Source organism: Camelus bactrianus, chromosome 5, assembly GCF_048773025.1.
Source record: "Camelus bactrianus isolate YW-2024 breed Bactrian camel chromosome 5, ASM4877302v1, whole genome shotgun sequence".
Classification (NCBI taxonomy): Eukaryota; Metazoa; Chordata; class Mammalia; order Artiodactyla; family Camelidae; genus Camelus; species Camelus bactrianus.
The window spans coordinates 63,374,596-63,388,992 of record NC_133543.1 but is presented as its reverse complement, the minus strand read 5'-3'; the positions used below and the strand labels follow the sequence as shown (position 1 = coordinate 63,388,992).

At 33.5% G+C, this 14,397-nt stretch overlaps 1 protein-coding gene and 1 long non-coding RNA gene across 2 annotated transcripts in view; one reads left to right on the top strand and one right to left on the bottom strand.

The window, feature by feature from the left end:
• Positions 1 to 14,397, bottom strand: part of ZNF804A (zinc finger protein 804A) — a 244,311-nt gene that overhangs the window by 4,692 nt on the left and 225,222 nt on the right. Inside the window, exon 3 of the mRNA XM_074364006.1 lies at positions 1,699 to 1,829. Within this exon, the coding sequence (XP_074220107.1) occupies positions 1,699 to 1,829 (131 nt within the window). The remainder of the gene's footprint in view (positions 1 to 1,698; positions 1,830 to 14,397) is intronic.
• LOC141577729 (uncharacterized) lies at positions 4,829 to 14,337 on the top strand. The gene is made up of 3 exons (XR_012507085.1): positions 4,829 to 5,190; positions 7,064 to 7,159; positions 11,130 to 14,337. It is a non-coding gene; the product is annotated as an uncharacterized LOC141577729 (long non-coding RNA).

The window sequence follows — 14,397 nt, the reverse complement described above, 5'->3', positions numbered from 1 at the left end:
AATACTTAACATGACTGATACTACATAGAGAATATGAAGGAAATTAAAGAAAAACTCTCAGTCATGATGTAAGCAGGGCTGGGTGTTCAGTTCAACAATTCAGTTCAACCAGTGCTCAGTGACAATCCACCATTGGCCAGGTGATACGCTCAGTGAGAGCTTTGAGTCTTTTGGAGTTACTATTCTTAATATTTTAAAATTACCCTGAAGTTATCTTTTATATCATATATAAATATAGGATAAAAGACTATTTATTTAAGATGTGATTCCCATTCATTTGACATTACAGTATCCCATAAATAGTGAGTTATTATTCAAAAAACTATACCAGCACATAAACAGAGCACTACCTAAATATTATCTTTATCCCAACAGAATCATACTGTGCAGAATCTTTGATACTTTTCTAAAAAGTTAGTTTCCCAGAAGTTATAAAGGGCCAAAATCTTTTTTAATCAAGTAATTTCTTTAATTGCTAACACAATGGACTGTTTCATTGCCTTGTTTGATATTAAGAAACAATACTATTTCTTAGTTTGCACCTCTTTAAAGACACTGAATTAATGTGAAAACCGTGTGTGTGTGTGTGTGTAATGTGACATATGTACTGTATGCCAAGAAAAGTAATTTAGGTATTTTGCTTCTTTTGTACATGTCTTATTAACTATAGTTCTCTCAATATATTAGAATTTATAATTGCAAATGCTACTTATAGGACATGAAATTACCTAGGTTCTATGATTCTCTGAAATGTAAACTTGTATAACTTTTCATTTATCACTACACAGAGTAAAGATTGAGTCTGGTTAGTATAAAATAGCAGTTATGTTTGATTTTAATAGTTCACTGTACAATTCCAAATATATTTAAATTTTATTTTGATTTTTTCCAAATTTGACATATCAAACAATGTTTTGATATATCAATATCCTTTTACATTATTCTGTATAAAATAAATTTGGTATAAAATAGCTTTCTTTTAGACAATCATCAGAAAGGCTGATTTAATGGGGCAGGGGGCACTCAATAGGGTGGTCTTCTTTTCATACTATTGCCCTGGCCTAATTGTTAAGTTCTGATTTATAACACTATAGCTGCTCTCTGTTAGAAGCAGGACAAAGTGTAAAAGTTGTGAACTTTTAACAGTCCAGATAGAGTTCATTCACTGTGAAACTAATGTTGATCTGCTTCTGACATGCACAGGGTCTTCCTAACCTTGTGAGTGTATCTAGATAGATAGACAGATAGATAGACAGACTTATATATGTCTATATATATATATTCTTAAAGATAATTTCAAATAAAAGTTCTCCAAATTTTCAATTAAAAAGTAAGTTCCTCTTAAACTCCATTTATAACAAAGGCCATGAGATAGTGCTTTGATCTCTTCTTCAATCAAATGTTTTGAATTGCACTAAGAAATAGAATAGCTTTCAACTAAGACAGCTTAAATAGCAGAATAATGTAATTTTTTTGCAAACTAAAATTATAGCCATTTGGCTTTTTATTGAAATGTGCATTAAACAGGTGTTTGCATAAAATTCAAATTCAATTTACTGTTTATGGCCCACAGAAAGCCATGAAAATGTGAGTGTCTTATTCTGGGTACAGAAATAAATAGATTTGTGCCCTTTATTTGGTTCCTTTTGTTGTTGTTGTCACGTTTTAAGAAAACTTAACATTTCACTGCACACTCACCACACAGTTTCCTTTCTTAGTTCGGCCAGCTTGTGCAGGCGTTGGAGTGCCTTTTCCTGTTTTCTTTCTTCTTTCCTGGATTTAGATGCTACATTTCGAGCAAATTCCCTTTGTTTCAGTTCTTTGAGTCTCTATTAAAAAACATGAAAATGATTAATGTTATCTGAGTCTATGGCAATGTCAAAGTTACTGTTGTTGTTGGAATATTCCAATACATCATCTAAGGAAAACACAGCATTAGCAAACCACTTCTAATAAAATATTTTCTTGCACTTTTGGCTTGTAAAAAAATGCCAAAACATATTATCATATTATATTAAAAGGTATACTTATGTCTTAGGTAAATTGGGATGGAAAACCTTCATTTTTGCTTATTGATTGTTTCCTGCTAAGGATCTCTGCTTAATTCAGATGAAGTTTTGGTCTTATAAACCCCTAATTTTTAAACAAATTCAATTAGCTTGTGTATTTCAGTTATATACAATAAATTCCATTATATTTGATGTGCTCTATATTAGAAAGGTATCTGACCCTTTTCATATTTTTTAAGAGTAAATGTCTTATGTTAATTCATATGGCAAATGCCTTCTACTAATGTGATTTAAAACAATCCTTCCCCTTAAATATCAGGCATATTTCCCAAATAATTCAAGATCTGAGAGGAAAATTAATAGTGTTTTGTGTAAATTCTTTTCATATTAAGCATATTTTTCATGTGTACTAAAGGAGCTCATTTGGTGGGGGTGGAAGGCCAGGAAAAGAACGTGGCAACTTGAATAGAACTGATAAATAGCCATATATGTGGCATGATTAATGGACACCAAGGTGGTCCCATGCCCCAAATATTTTCACCATAGTCTTTTACAGAGATAGTGTGTAGTTACTGAAAATGATTAAAGTATTGTTTTTTCTTTTTCATTTTGTTAGGCAATCATGATACGTCAGAGTCTTAGAAAAGGACTCTTAAGAGACTAAAACATACACTAATAACATCTTAATGAAATGGTTGAACAAAGTGTTCATAAATGCCTTGTACATATGTATTGATGTAAGCCAGGGTCTTAGAACAATGCCTAATGTAGAAAAGACCTGCTCAATAAATATTTTTTGATTTATGTGGGAATCACTTAGAGCCTCCAAATTAGTTTCCTACTTCAAAAAAAGTTATGCTGATGAAAGAGTATTAGATTCCTATTCATCCTAATTGTACCTGCTTAATTTCACCTACATAAAACCATAACTTCAAGTAATCTCTAATATTTTAATAAATTGGATTTTATGAGGTATGTAGATATATATAAGCATATATATATAAAAGATTACTCTAGAATAATTATTTTAAAATAAAACAAAAATATTTTGAGAATGATCATTTGCATTGACATATTTGTGGGGGAGTTTATTTAGAGTTGAATTTAGATAAAAGATAGACCATATCATAAATATCTCAACTGTCTCATTATTTTATAGAAAGGAAAACTTTGATATCATTACATGGATATGATGATTAAAAGTAGCTACATTTTTATAATACACATTAAATTATCTATTGATTATTAAATTATGTAGAATTAGAGTATAATAGGGCAAACACATTTTAATTTTAAATTTTAGATATTCATAGTCTTGACAGTCATCTCTGTTTCCTAAAACCTTGAAGTCACATCAAGACTCATTTAACAAGTTATTGAGCACAAGCAACAGTCACTCTGTTAAGGCTGGGACATTTTAAAAAAGGGTAAAGAAAACATATTTACCTTTATCTGGTGTGTGTGGGCAAGTGTATGAGTGTATGCTTATATGCATGTTGAAGAAGTAGGGAGAGAAGACACACAGGAAGAGAGAATGGCAGTGAGTGGCTGAAGGATTCTTATTGTGCCATCTGAGAACAGAGGTGCCCCCCAAAATTCCAAGGAAGGCTACCTGGGAAAAGTGACATCCAATCTGGGTCTTGAAGAATATAAAAAAGCATGAAGAAGAAGGGCTGGATGTTGGAAGTGGGAGGACAGTTCAAGGAAAATAAAACAGTTTTGTATAAACATAGAAATAGGAGCATGCACATTCTTAAAAAAGAAGTATGGCTAGAGCAGAGTGTATGTGTGGAAATAATGAAAACTGATGAATTATGGGGTCCAACCAAATCATGGAGGGCCCTGTCTATCATATTACTAAATGTGACTGTAGGAAACATTGAAGGACTTTAAGCAATGCAATGCCACAATAGGATTTTCATTTTATTAAGATTCTTTTGGTATCAGTATGCATGAAATTTTGCTGTGAAACAAGATTAAAGACCAAGCCACCAGTAAATAGGATAATACAATGACCCAGGAAAGAAACCTTAAGAGCCTTTTTCTAAGGGAGTTGCAATGGAAAGAAAAAGTAGAATTGGTGATTTATTGAATGTGCATAATTGAGTTACCTAAAGGATATGCATTACCTTTACTGAGAAATATCACTTGCCATTGTAAGAAAGGGATATTCAGTCAAGAGAGGGTTTATGTTAGGAGGAGGATGCTAACAGAATTTGAATGAAAGTGGAAGATAAGTTCAAATAAACAAGAGAATCAAAATGCAAAGTGAAATAAAGCAAGAAAGTTGCAATACCAATGAAAGAACTATTATTTTAAAGATTTTTAAAAAAAATTTATTCATAAATAGTGATACTTTAATGGGTAGACATAATTTTTTCCTACTAGATCCTTTGGGAAACTGGAGGCAACCAATAAGAAAGATGGACTTGACTATATTTAATAAACTCTTTAGAATAAAAGTTAATTTCTATTATATAAAAATGCATATATGTTCAAGTTAAGATTTGCTTTTTGTTAGAAGCATTATATTTTCTTCCCTAGAGCAAGTATATGAAATGCCAAGAATTTCACTATTTACTGTTTCAAATTAACCAGTATGATTTGATTTAATCCATTTCCACTGACATAGCAGTTAAATATCAAGGAGTCTGTCGATTATCAAATGCCAGCACTGTTGTGTTATCTGTGATATAACTGAGTGATTGACATGGCTGGAATCAACCCCCAAATGCTGATTTATAGAACTGTGTATATTTAGTTTGGGGGTGGGGTGGGGGGAGGGAAGTAATTAGGTTTATTTATTTATTTATTGTTAACAGAGGTACTGGAGATTGAACCCAGGACCTCATGCATGCTAAGCACCACTCTACCACTGAGGTATACCCTCCCCGCTAGAGAACTGTGGACATTCAGAACTGTGTACACTAGACACATTTTTTGCCTTCTGTACCCACAACTTTATGCTTTTCTTGCCTAGAAGTCTTAGGTCCAAGTTGCAGAATAATTCTACCAGGAGACACATCAATTATGCCACTGAACTAGAAGTTAAATCTGCTACTTTGCCACTTTGGGCTTCTCATGCCACCAAATCAACAGGCAAAGAAGGGAGCTGCTGTGTGGGATGAGATGATTGATCCTGATTATCGAGTGAACAGAGAACTGCTATACCACAATGGAGGTAAGGAAGATGATGTCTGGAACACAGGAGATCCCGTTTGGTGTCTCTTAGGGCCATGCCCTGTGGTTAAAGTCAATGGAAAACTCTAACAACCCAATTCAGGCTGTACTACTAATGACCCAGAATCCCTCAGGAAGGAGGGTTTGGGTTACTTCACAACGGAAAGAACCGTGACCAGCTGAGGTGCTTGCTGAGTGCAAAGGTCACGTACAGTGATATAAAGCAGTTATGAATACCAACTACGACCACGGGACTAGTTATAGGAATGAGGACTGTAATTGTCATGCGTATTTCTTCCACATTTTATTATGAAAAAATACATATTTTTTTCTTTCCTCTTTTATTCTCTTATCATACAAGATGTATTGAATTTACATCATGGTATTTAAGTTATAAGATACCGAAGAGAAGAATGAACATCACCCACCTACATCCTGTTCTGGGGAACAAGTTAGTTTATTTTCAGTTGTATACAGGATAGTTGTATCATGTCAGGCAGCATATTACTTACTGCTGTCTTTATTTGGAGATTTGTTTCCTCAGAAGATGCTGATGATATCTAAAGTCCCAGTTGTCACATTCTAAGACTAATGCTTTCAAAGTCATCTTTTAAGGTAGAATCAGTTGATACTAAATAAAATATGTATTTAGAATAATTATAATTATTACCTTGTGAAGTGTTTTCTCTACTACAAGTAAATCCATTAGTCCTCTGAATTGTTCCAATACTGCTGTTCCTAGTTTCATATATCTTAGTAAGTTAATATATTACCCAGTATTACTGTTTCCACAGGCTTAAACTCTCCTTTAAATTCCCACGAGTTGTTTCTATCAAGAATGATTTTCAATGGTTTTTGAAAAATCTAAGTATGCTTTCTTTCTACCTTACATAGAGTAAAACCTTCAAAGAATTACAGCTCAATCACCATCTCTATTTCTTGAATCAATTTAACTCTCTTGGAAGACACTATGCGCTGGGTTCTATTAGAATGTTAGCAAATATATTTCTTCAGGGAAGGTTAAGATATTCAAGTGAACGGTATCACACTTCAATGTGTAATTTCCTTCTAGTCATTATTTAATCAATGGCATTATGCTGAGTGAACCTGTGGAAGATTCTTTTTCAAATTTCTTTTCCCATTACTATCATGAATGTGTATCATTTGGACTTTCCTCTTGGCAGCTTTAAAAGCGTCTAATCTCTTAATGGCATATCAGATTTGAACAGTATCTTTCCCCAAGGCCTCTCATTCTTTAGATTCCATTAACTCAAGTTTCTCTTTGTGGACAAAAAACTCATTCTGATTCTAATATAAAAGTCTTTGCAATTTGTATGTGTTATGTCTGAAACTGATTTTCCTACCATTCAGTTCATTTTCTTAAGTGCTGGATCAGGACTGTCTTGTGCATTGTAAGTGCTCACAAATGCTTGGCAAATTGAATTGGCACAGGATAGCAGTGATTAACTCCCGCATACAATAGAAAGCTTTGAAAATTTGCTAACAAAAATCTCACTAAGATCTTTGGTAGTATAGGAAAAGCAATGGAAACAGGTGTAAGAAATACTGACAGTTTTATTTAAAAAAACTACATAAACAAGTTGAGTGCCCTAAAGTGAAGAATAATTAAGAATTTTGGTTCAATTTTATAAGGAAATACTATGCAGCTACTACTAATAATACTAAGAGTTTAAAATACTAGAAATATTGTAGTATAATGCTAGTTTTAAAAATAGCATGCTGATAATTTTACAATATAATTAAATGTATATGCATTCATAAAAACAGACTAAAATGCCAGAAAATGCACAAATGTTAATAATATTCACTTTTTAAAAATCTTTTATTTTATGTACTTATTTTTCCCTTAACAGAGGTACTGGGGATTGAACCCAAAATCTTGTGCATGCCAAGCATGTGTTCTGCCAGAGTCAAATGCCCCCCACCACCACAATATTTCACCTTTTAAGGTAAAATCAAAGGACTGTATTTTATTTCCTGTTGTATAGCATTTTTCCATTTTTTTACTAGTATGTTTTACTTTGAGAAGAAATTTTTAAATTTAAATTTAAATTTAAATCTGGTGAATTTTTATATCCATGATTTTTAACAACATGGAATATTTGTGGGTTGTTTAATATTTTAGTCATCTTTTTGGTATAAGTATAGTGGGCAAATAGTAAATAGGGACAACAGTAATCTAAGTGTGGGAAATACATATTACAATTTATAGACATAGATATATCCTGTTTCTCTCTCAAAAGTACTTTATATGTGTAATTACAAATGATTTAGCACTTAGTATACAATAAAGAAATAATAAGTAAAGGGTTACAAACATCTTCTCTATGGAGTAGTTTAACCTTGGTATAACTTTATAGCTCTGTTTCTTATGCATGTAATAAATGTGGAATATCAATTGTGTTATTAGGAAATTTTGCTTGTTTGGAAAGTTCTGTTTGGCAAATGGCATTTGGACTAGGAAGAATGTGGAGGATTTATTAATATTTGGTGGAAGCCATCACTGGTGACTCTGCTGAGTGCAAACGAGCTCTGTCCCTTGCCGGGACCAGGGAAGTTACACCCATGCAACCTGTGGTATAATTGCTCTTATTTGTGAGAGAGGGCTTCTAGGCCTTAGTGGCTCCCGCATCCACCCATGTGATCGCTTCCCTTGGCAACTAAATTGTAACTTGAAATGCCAAAAGAAAGAGCCTCCAAGCTGCTGTAGGAATGTAAGGACTCCTGCTGGAGAGAAAAATTAAATAATTTTTCAAGGTAGAAGGGATTTTAGAATGCACTTGATGCCTTCTATTTTAGAAAATCAACATCATATTTCATTTATGTTAATTTATCAATTTGATTCATATATATACACGTATGTGTGTGTGTGTGTGTGTGTGTGTGTGTGTGTGTGTGTGTGTGTACAGCAATGGCCCATACACATGTGTTCTAAGAAATTACAAATAAAATTATAGAAAAATCCATGTAACAAATATTTTCTGTTGTATATTTATATAAATCATTTAAATACATAAGTGCTCTCAGTAGCTACTTATAAAGTAATTAATTTGTCTTTTTAATTTATCTATTAGTTTTGCTACATTTTCTTAATGAAACCAACTGGAATTGAGCCAGCATTACCTCATTGCTTTCTGTTGAAAACAGACTTGTCTCTGATAGACAATTGTTCACAGATGAGTTCTTAAAAGCCCTAAGGAAAAAGCAGTTTATAACTTCATCAGCTTATGAGCTTGAGCATTTTCCAAAGGAATTACCACATGAATATTTCAAATTATAGAATTATAAGTATGAAAAAAATGTGGTGGAGACATTTCACTTCCAAAAACTGAAATTAGCTGTAAACGTGCTCAAAGCTGTAGAACAAAGGCAAGTGATGTTTTTTACCTTTTTTATTTTTATGATTCCAATGCCTCTTTCACTGGAGATCTATTTAAACACAATTCACATTAAACACAGAGTAGCAACGTGAATTCCGTGTATAACCCAATTTTGTGTCATTATGGAAAATTGTAAAGAGCTGTTTGTCTATTAGAAATTAGTACTATACTAGGTAAACAATGTTTAATAAAGTAAATTTTCTATATTTTTATACTATTTTTCTTAATAATCTGTGAAACTGTTTGAATTTAGTGATATTAATATAGAACTGTCTTTCTAAAGTCTGCTAATCTTAATACTAGATAAAACCTATTGATATAGCCACCCTATAATTCTAACTACAGGTGCCTGTGGTAGAGAGAAGAATGGTTCCCCTGAGATGTCTTAATCCCCAGAACCTGCAAATACATCATCTTGCATGGCAAAGGGATTTAGCAAATGTGATGAACCTAAGGACCCTGGAAGGGGGATATGTTCCTGGATCATCTAGGTGGGGCCAGACGTAATCACAAGCATCCTTATCAAAGGAGCAGGAGAGTCAGAGTCAGAGAAGGTGTAATGACAGAAGCAGAAGTGACAGAGGAAGAGGGAGACAAACAGGGAGTCGAGAGAGAGAGAGAGAGAAAAAGGAGAGAGATTTAAAGATACTATACTGATGCTGATGTTGAAGCTGGGGGAAGAGGTCCAAAGAATGAATGAAGGTAGCTTCTTAAAGCTGGAAAAGGCAAGAAAATGGATTCTCTCCTACAGCCTCCAGAAGAAACACAACCCTGCTGACACTTGATACCTGGCTTTTAGGACTTCTGCCATCCAGAATTGTAAAATCTGTGTTGTTTTAAGCTGCTAAATTTTAGTAATTTGTTACAGCAGCAATAGGAAACTAATACAGTACGAAAGAAGTAACTATTTTCTAGCAGAAATTTACCATAATGGAGGAGTACAGGTTGTGTGGGGAAAAGATCAGGTTTAAGTTATAAGATGAGAGCCTTGGATTTATTAACAGCTATCTGTATGCCTTTATAAATTATAAAGAAGTTTGTGTCCTCAAATATTAAATACAAACTTCCTACCTTTTAGAATTTTTTGGAAAATCAAAATAAAACAATAAACATGATAATATTTTTCAAACTACAAAGTGTTATATAATTGTATGACCTAATATTGCTACTTATATTATTTAGATAATGAAACTTCTGATTTCAATTTGAAAGCCTGTCTATCATCATTCATTTATTTGAGTCAACACTGTGATATTTTCTATTAAAATCTTTCATCGATTTGAAGTCTGTTTGCATTGTTACAGTGTTTGTCTCTGTAGTGTCACAATTTAATTAAAAATGTAGTTTATTTAATTTCAAGTTATGACACTAATGAAAGTACTACATAAGTACTACAAAGGCGTGCCTCCTACTGTCAGCAATACAAAATTTGGCAAAATAAAATGTATTATATATGGGATACAAAGTGACATTTTTCAGAAAAGGAAGAAGATACTATGTTTCCCAGGAAGGATTTGTGAAGAATTGTAAATAAGCTGTGGGTAATTTTCAAAAATAAAACAAACCACAATAGAAGAACAAAATGTTAAGAGATAGAAGAAAGAACATCACAGGTATTTTTCAAGTCAGAAACTGACATGAAGATATAGAAGGAATGTTTAGAGCTTATCATAACAAATGTGGAATGGTGAGAGAATGTATTAGTTTCCTATTTCTGCCTCAAAAATCATCACGATTAAATGGATTGAAATGACACAAGTTTATTAGTCATGGGTCCTTTGGTCAGGCACAGAGTGGCTGTGTTCTCTGTTCAGGGCAGACAAGGCTGAAATCAAGTGTCGGTCAAAGTTGAGCTGCGTTTTCATCCCAGAGCCCTGGGGAAAAATCTGCTTCCAAGTTAATTCTTGTTGTTGGCAGAATTCACGTCTTGGTGGTTGCAGGGCTGAAATAGCTGCTTCCTTGCTGGTTGTCACCCAGACACTTCTCTGAGGTGTGAGAGGCTGCTGCATTCTTGCGATGGAGTCCCTACCCCTTCAAAGCCCCCCAGCTGAGAATTTCTCACATGCCAAATTCTGCTTATTGTTCACCTCTGTGACTTCCTCTTAGACAAGCCAAATAAAACTGTTTTTAAAGGGCTTATAGGATTACATTAAGCCTAATGAGATCATCCTAAAGTCAACTAATTTGGGATCTTAATTGCATCTGCAAAATCACTTCACAGTAGAATAGAGATTAAGGCATGATTGAATAAGAGGGAGATGTGTGTGCAGAAGGGGCCAGGAATCTTGAGGGTCATTGTAGAGTCCTACCCATCACAGGAATAAAGCAAAGATGGTATTAAAAAGGAGATGCATTACTCTTAAGGACAGAAAGTCTTGAATATTATGTTAAAATGCTTGGATTCTATTCTATAATTATACAAAACTGGATCAATAACCCTCCTGTATATTGTTTTATGAAGCTTTTAAGGAAAACCAGCAATTTTAAATGACTTGAAAAATGTCTGATTCAGCAAATGTTTCCCTTCTATTTCTTTCAGTGATCAAATAAGAAGACAAAACATTAAGAAAAAATAAAAATAATGAATGTTCTCCAAACCAAGAAAATGAGACAGATGTGGACTCAAATGTTTAAGATCCAGGTTATAAGGACAATGAGATTGAACTGACAGGAAATACAGATGTGGGACATGGCCATGCAGAACACTGAAGTAATTGTGTTGATTCCAAAGGGAAAGTCTGAGAATCTGCAAGTCAGTGGACAAATACAAAAATGATGAGTGGTCTTGATGTAATTATCAGACTATTTGAAAAACTGGATTCTGAACAGCTAGACCAGTGGACTTCATCCAGCAAAATAGAGACCTCTTACTTCAGCAAAGAAGGAGGAGGGTACCCCCTCCAGGTAGTCACCATAAAATCACCCCAGATGGAAACAGGCCTATAAACACCCTGTGCCAATAAACACAAAAGCCCAGAATCTGCACTCAGTTCAAAGAGGGGATACACTGAAAACTAATTTATAGATTTCAGCTCTCTGTACTGACGAGCCTAGTCCTTCCGGAGAAAATTAGTAACGCATTACTTATAAAGAAGTGAGAATGAAATGGAGATAACCAGTAACACTGAATGATTGAACCCCCCACCCCACGCCAAAAAAGCTACTGATTCATATTTCTGAAGGAAAATTACTTGAATCCAGAATTTTACATACTCAGGCAAAAGTTGAGAGAAAAAATATTTTGAAACATGCCAGAGCGAAAAAAAAAAATGCTACCTGATTATCATCAATATGATCTTTTGGCAGGATAAACCACAGTAAAAGAAAAAGAAGTAGCTACGAAAGGACAACATGAAATATAAGAAATCGGCAGCAGTCGCGTGCTATCAAAAAGAGTCAAAGAAAGCGCACGGTAGTTAAAAGGAGCCCTTTGAATCTTGAAGGCAGGGATCGTCTCTTTCAAGCAGCAGGATTTAGTAACAAAGGGTAACATCCCCTTCTTTATGTCTTCAGTTATAACTCGACTCTGTAAAAAGTCCTAACTGAGTCATAACATATATATTGGTGCTGGGCATAAAATGATTCGACATAAAAACAGTGCATTGAAGACTTAATTCTGGTCGTAGAATGAAATACATTTAATGGTGTTCTTTTAACAGTTTTAAACTGTCTAACTTACAAAAACTTTGAAGTAAGGAAAAAGTTAAAATGCAAGCAGACTAAGTTCTTTATCTTTTATATCAGTGGGTCAGTATATAATGTCTAATGCTGATGAATCAAGAAATAAATAAGGAAGAAAAACACTTTAAAATTACAAAAAACTACTAGATACCATAAGGGTAATAGTGTATTTAATAAAAATTGTAGGTGGATGGAGGAAAGTAGAAATTAAAAATACTAAATTCTTCATCTTTCATCGTAGTATATCAAAGATCAGTCTAAAATTAATAAATCAGTAAAAGAAATGGTTAAATCGGTTACCTCTCAGATCTGGGAATGAGATGAAGAGATAAGGTCAGAATTTTTAATATAGTTCTTGACCATTCTGTATGTTATAATCATTTTTACATATTCTATTAACAATTTTAAAATCTGTTTTACATTTTAAAATAACTCACAAATATAAATGGTCAAGAGAAAACAAGAAATCCAGAACTTAATTTTATTATCCCTTTTAGAGAGTTATACATATTATAAGATTTTAATTCTTGCTAAACTAATAAAGCTTTTCCTCATTGACTAAAAGTAGATTTTACACCTTTGGAAAATGTAATGCTGTAATCATGCTTGTGAACCTCAATGTATATTTACTTATAAATGCCAAGCCATGGTCAAAAAAAATAATCAACTGGTTAGCTAGTATCTGAACCTCCATATTATATAATTAGACAATGGTTGATAATATGGGACTGGATTCTAACAGATTATTGCTGAAACTCCTCATTCTTACACTTTTTAGCTGTGTAATCAGTTTTCTTAGTTGTAAGATGGATATAATAATGATATCTACTTGATACAGTTGTGATAAATATTAAAGGAATTAAAGCATTCAAAACATTTAGCACAATTTCTGGCTTAGAGTAAGAGCACTGGAATGCTACAAACTTGTATACTATACCTGTAGTGACCATCATGCTATAAGCCTGGGTTTCTAGTTATTTGTATTTAATGAGCATTAAATCAGACATATGAATTGCTGGCAGGGTGTAGTAGAGAATAAGAAATAATAGAAGGGGTTGATAAAACCAGAAGAAGATGGATCTTCATATTAGGGAAGCAGACCTGTTAGGGTACTAGGATTTGGCCAAGCTGTAGCCAGTGGCAATTGAAAACTCTTAAGAAAATCTCTCCTAATGGCAGGTATTCCTTCTTTGTTATGGCTGGATAATATTCTATGGTTGTTTCCAAATCCTGGCTATTGTGAATAATGCTGCAATGAGCATGGAATGCAGATATCTTCTCAGAAATACAGATTTCATTTCCTTTGCATATCTACCTGGGAGTGGAATTGCTGAGTCATGTGGCAGTTCTATTTTTAATTTTTTGAGAGATCTCCATATTGTTTTCCATAGTAGCTGCACCAATTTACATTTTCACCAGCAGTGTACCAGGGTTCCCTTTCCTCCACACCCTTGCCAACACTTGTTATCTCTTGTCTTTTTGATAACAGCTGTCCTCAAAGATGTGAGGTGATATCTCATTCTGGTTTTGATTTGCATTTCCTTGATGATAGTGCTATTTGCAACAGCCTGGATGAACCTGGAGGATATTACGCTTAATGAAGTTAAGTCAAATACAGAAGGACAAATACTATATGATCTCACTTCTATGAGAAATCAAAAAAAAAAAAAAAAAAAAGCTTAACCCATAAAAGTGAAGAGTAGAATGGTGGTTTCCAGGGACTGGGTGGTGGGGGAAATGGGGAGATGATGGTCAAAGATGTACATTCAGTTACATAGAATGAATATGTTCTGAAAATCTAACATACAACATGGTGACAATAGTTAATAATATTGTAATACTATATTGTATACTTGAGGTTTGCTAACAGAGTAGATCTTAAATGTTCTCCCCACAGAAGAAGTAACTATGCAAGATGATGGATGTGATAATCAACTTGATTAGGTAATCACTTCACAATGTCTGACTATATTAAATCATCATGTTATATGCTTTAAAAATATCACATTGTAGATCCTCAATATATACAATTTTTATTTGTCCATAATACCTTAATAAACCTGGAAAATTCCTAATAAAGTGCCTTTGACTTATGTATAAAGAATATTGCTCACTGCATGGGGGAC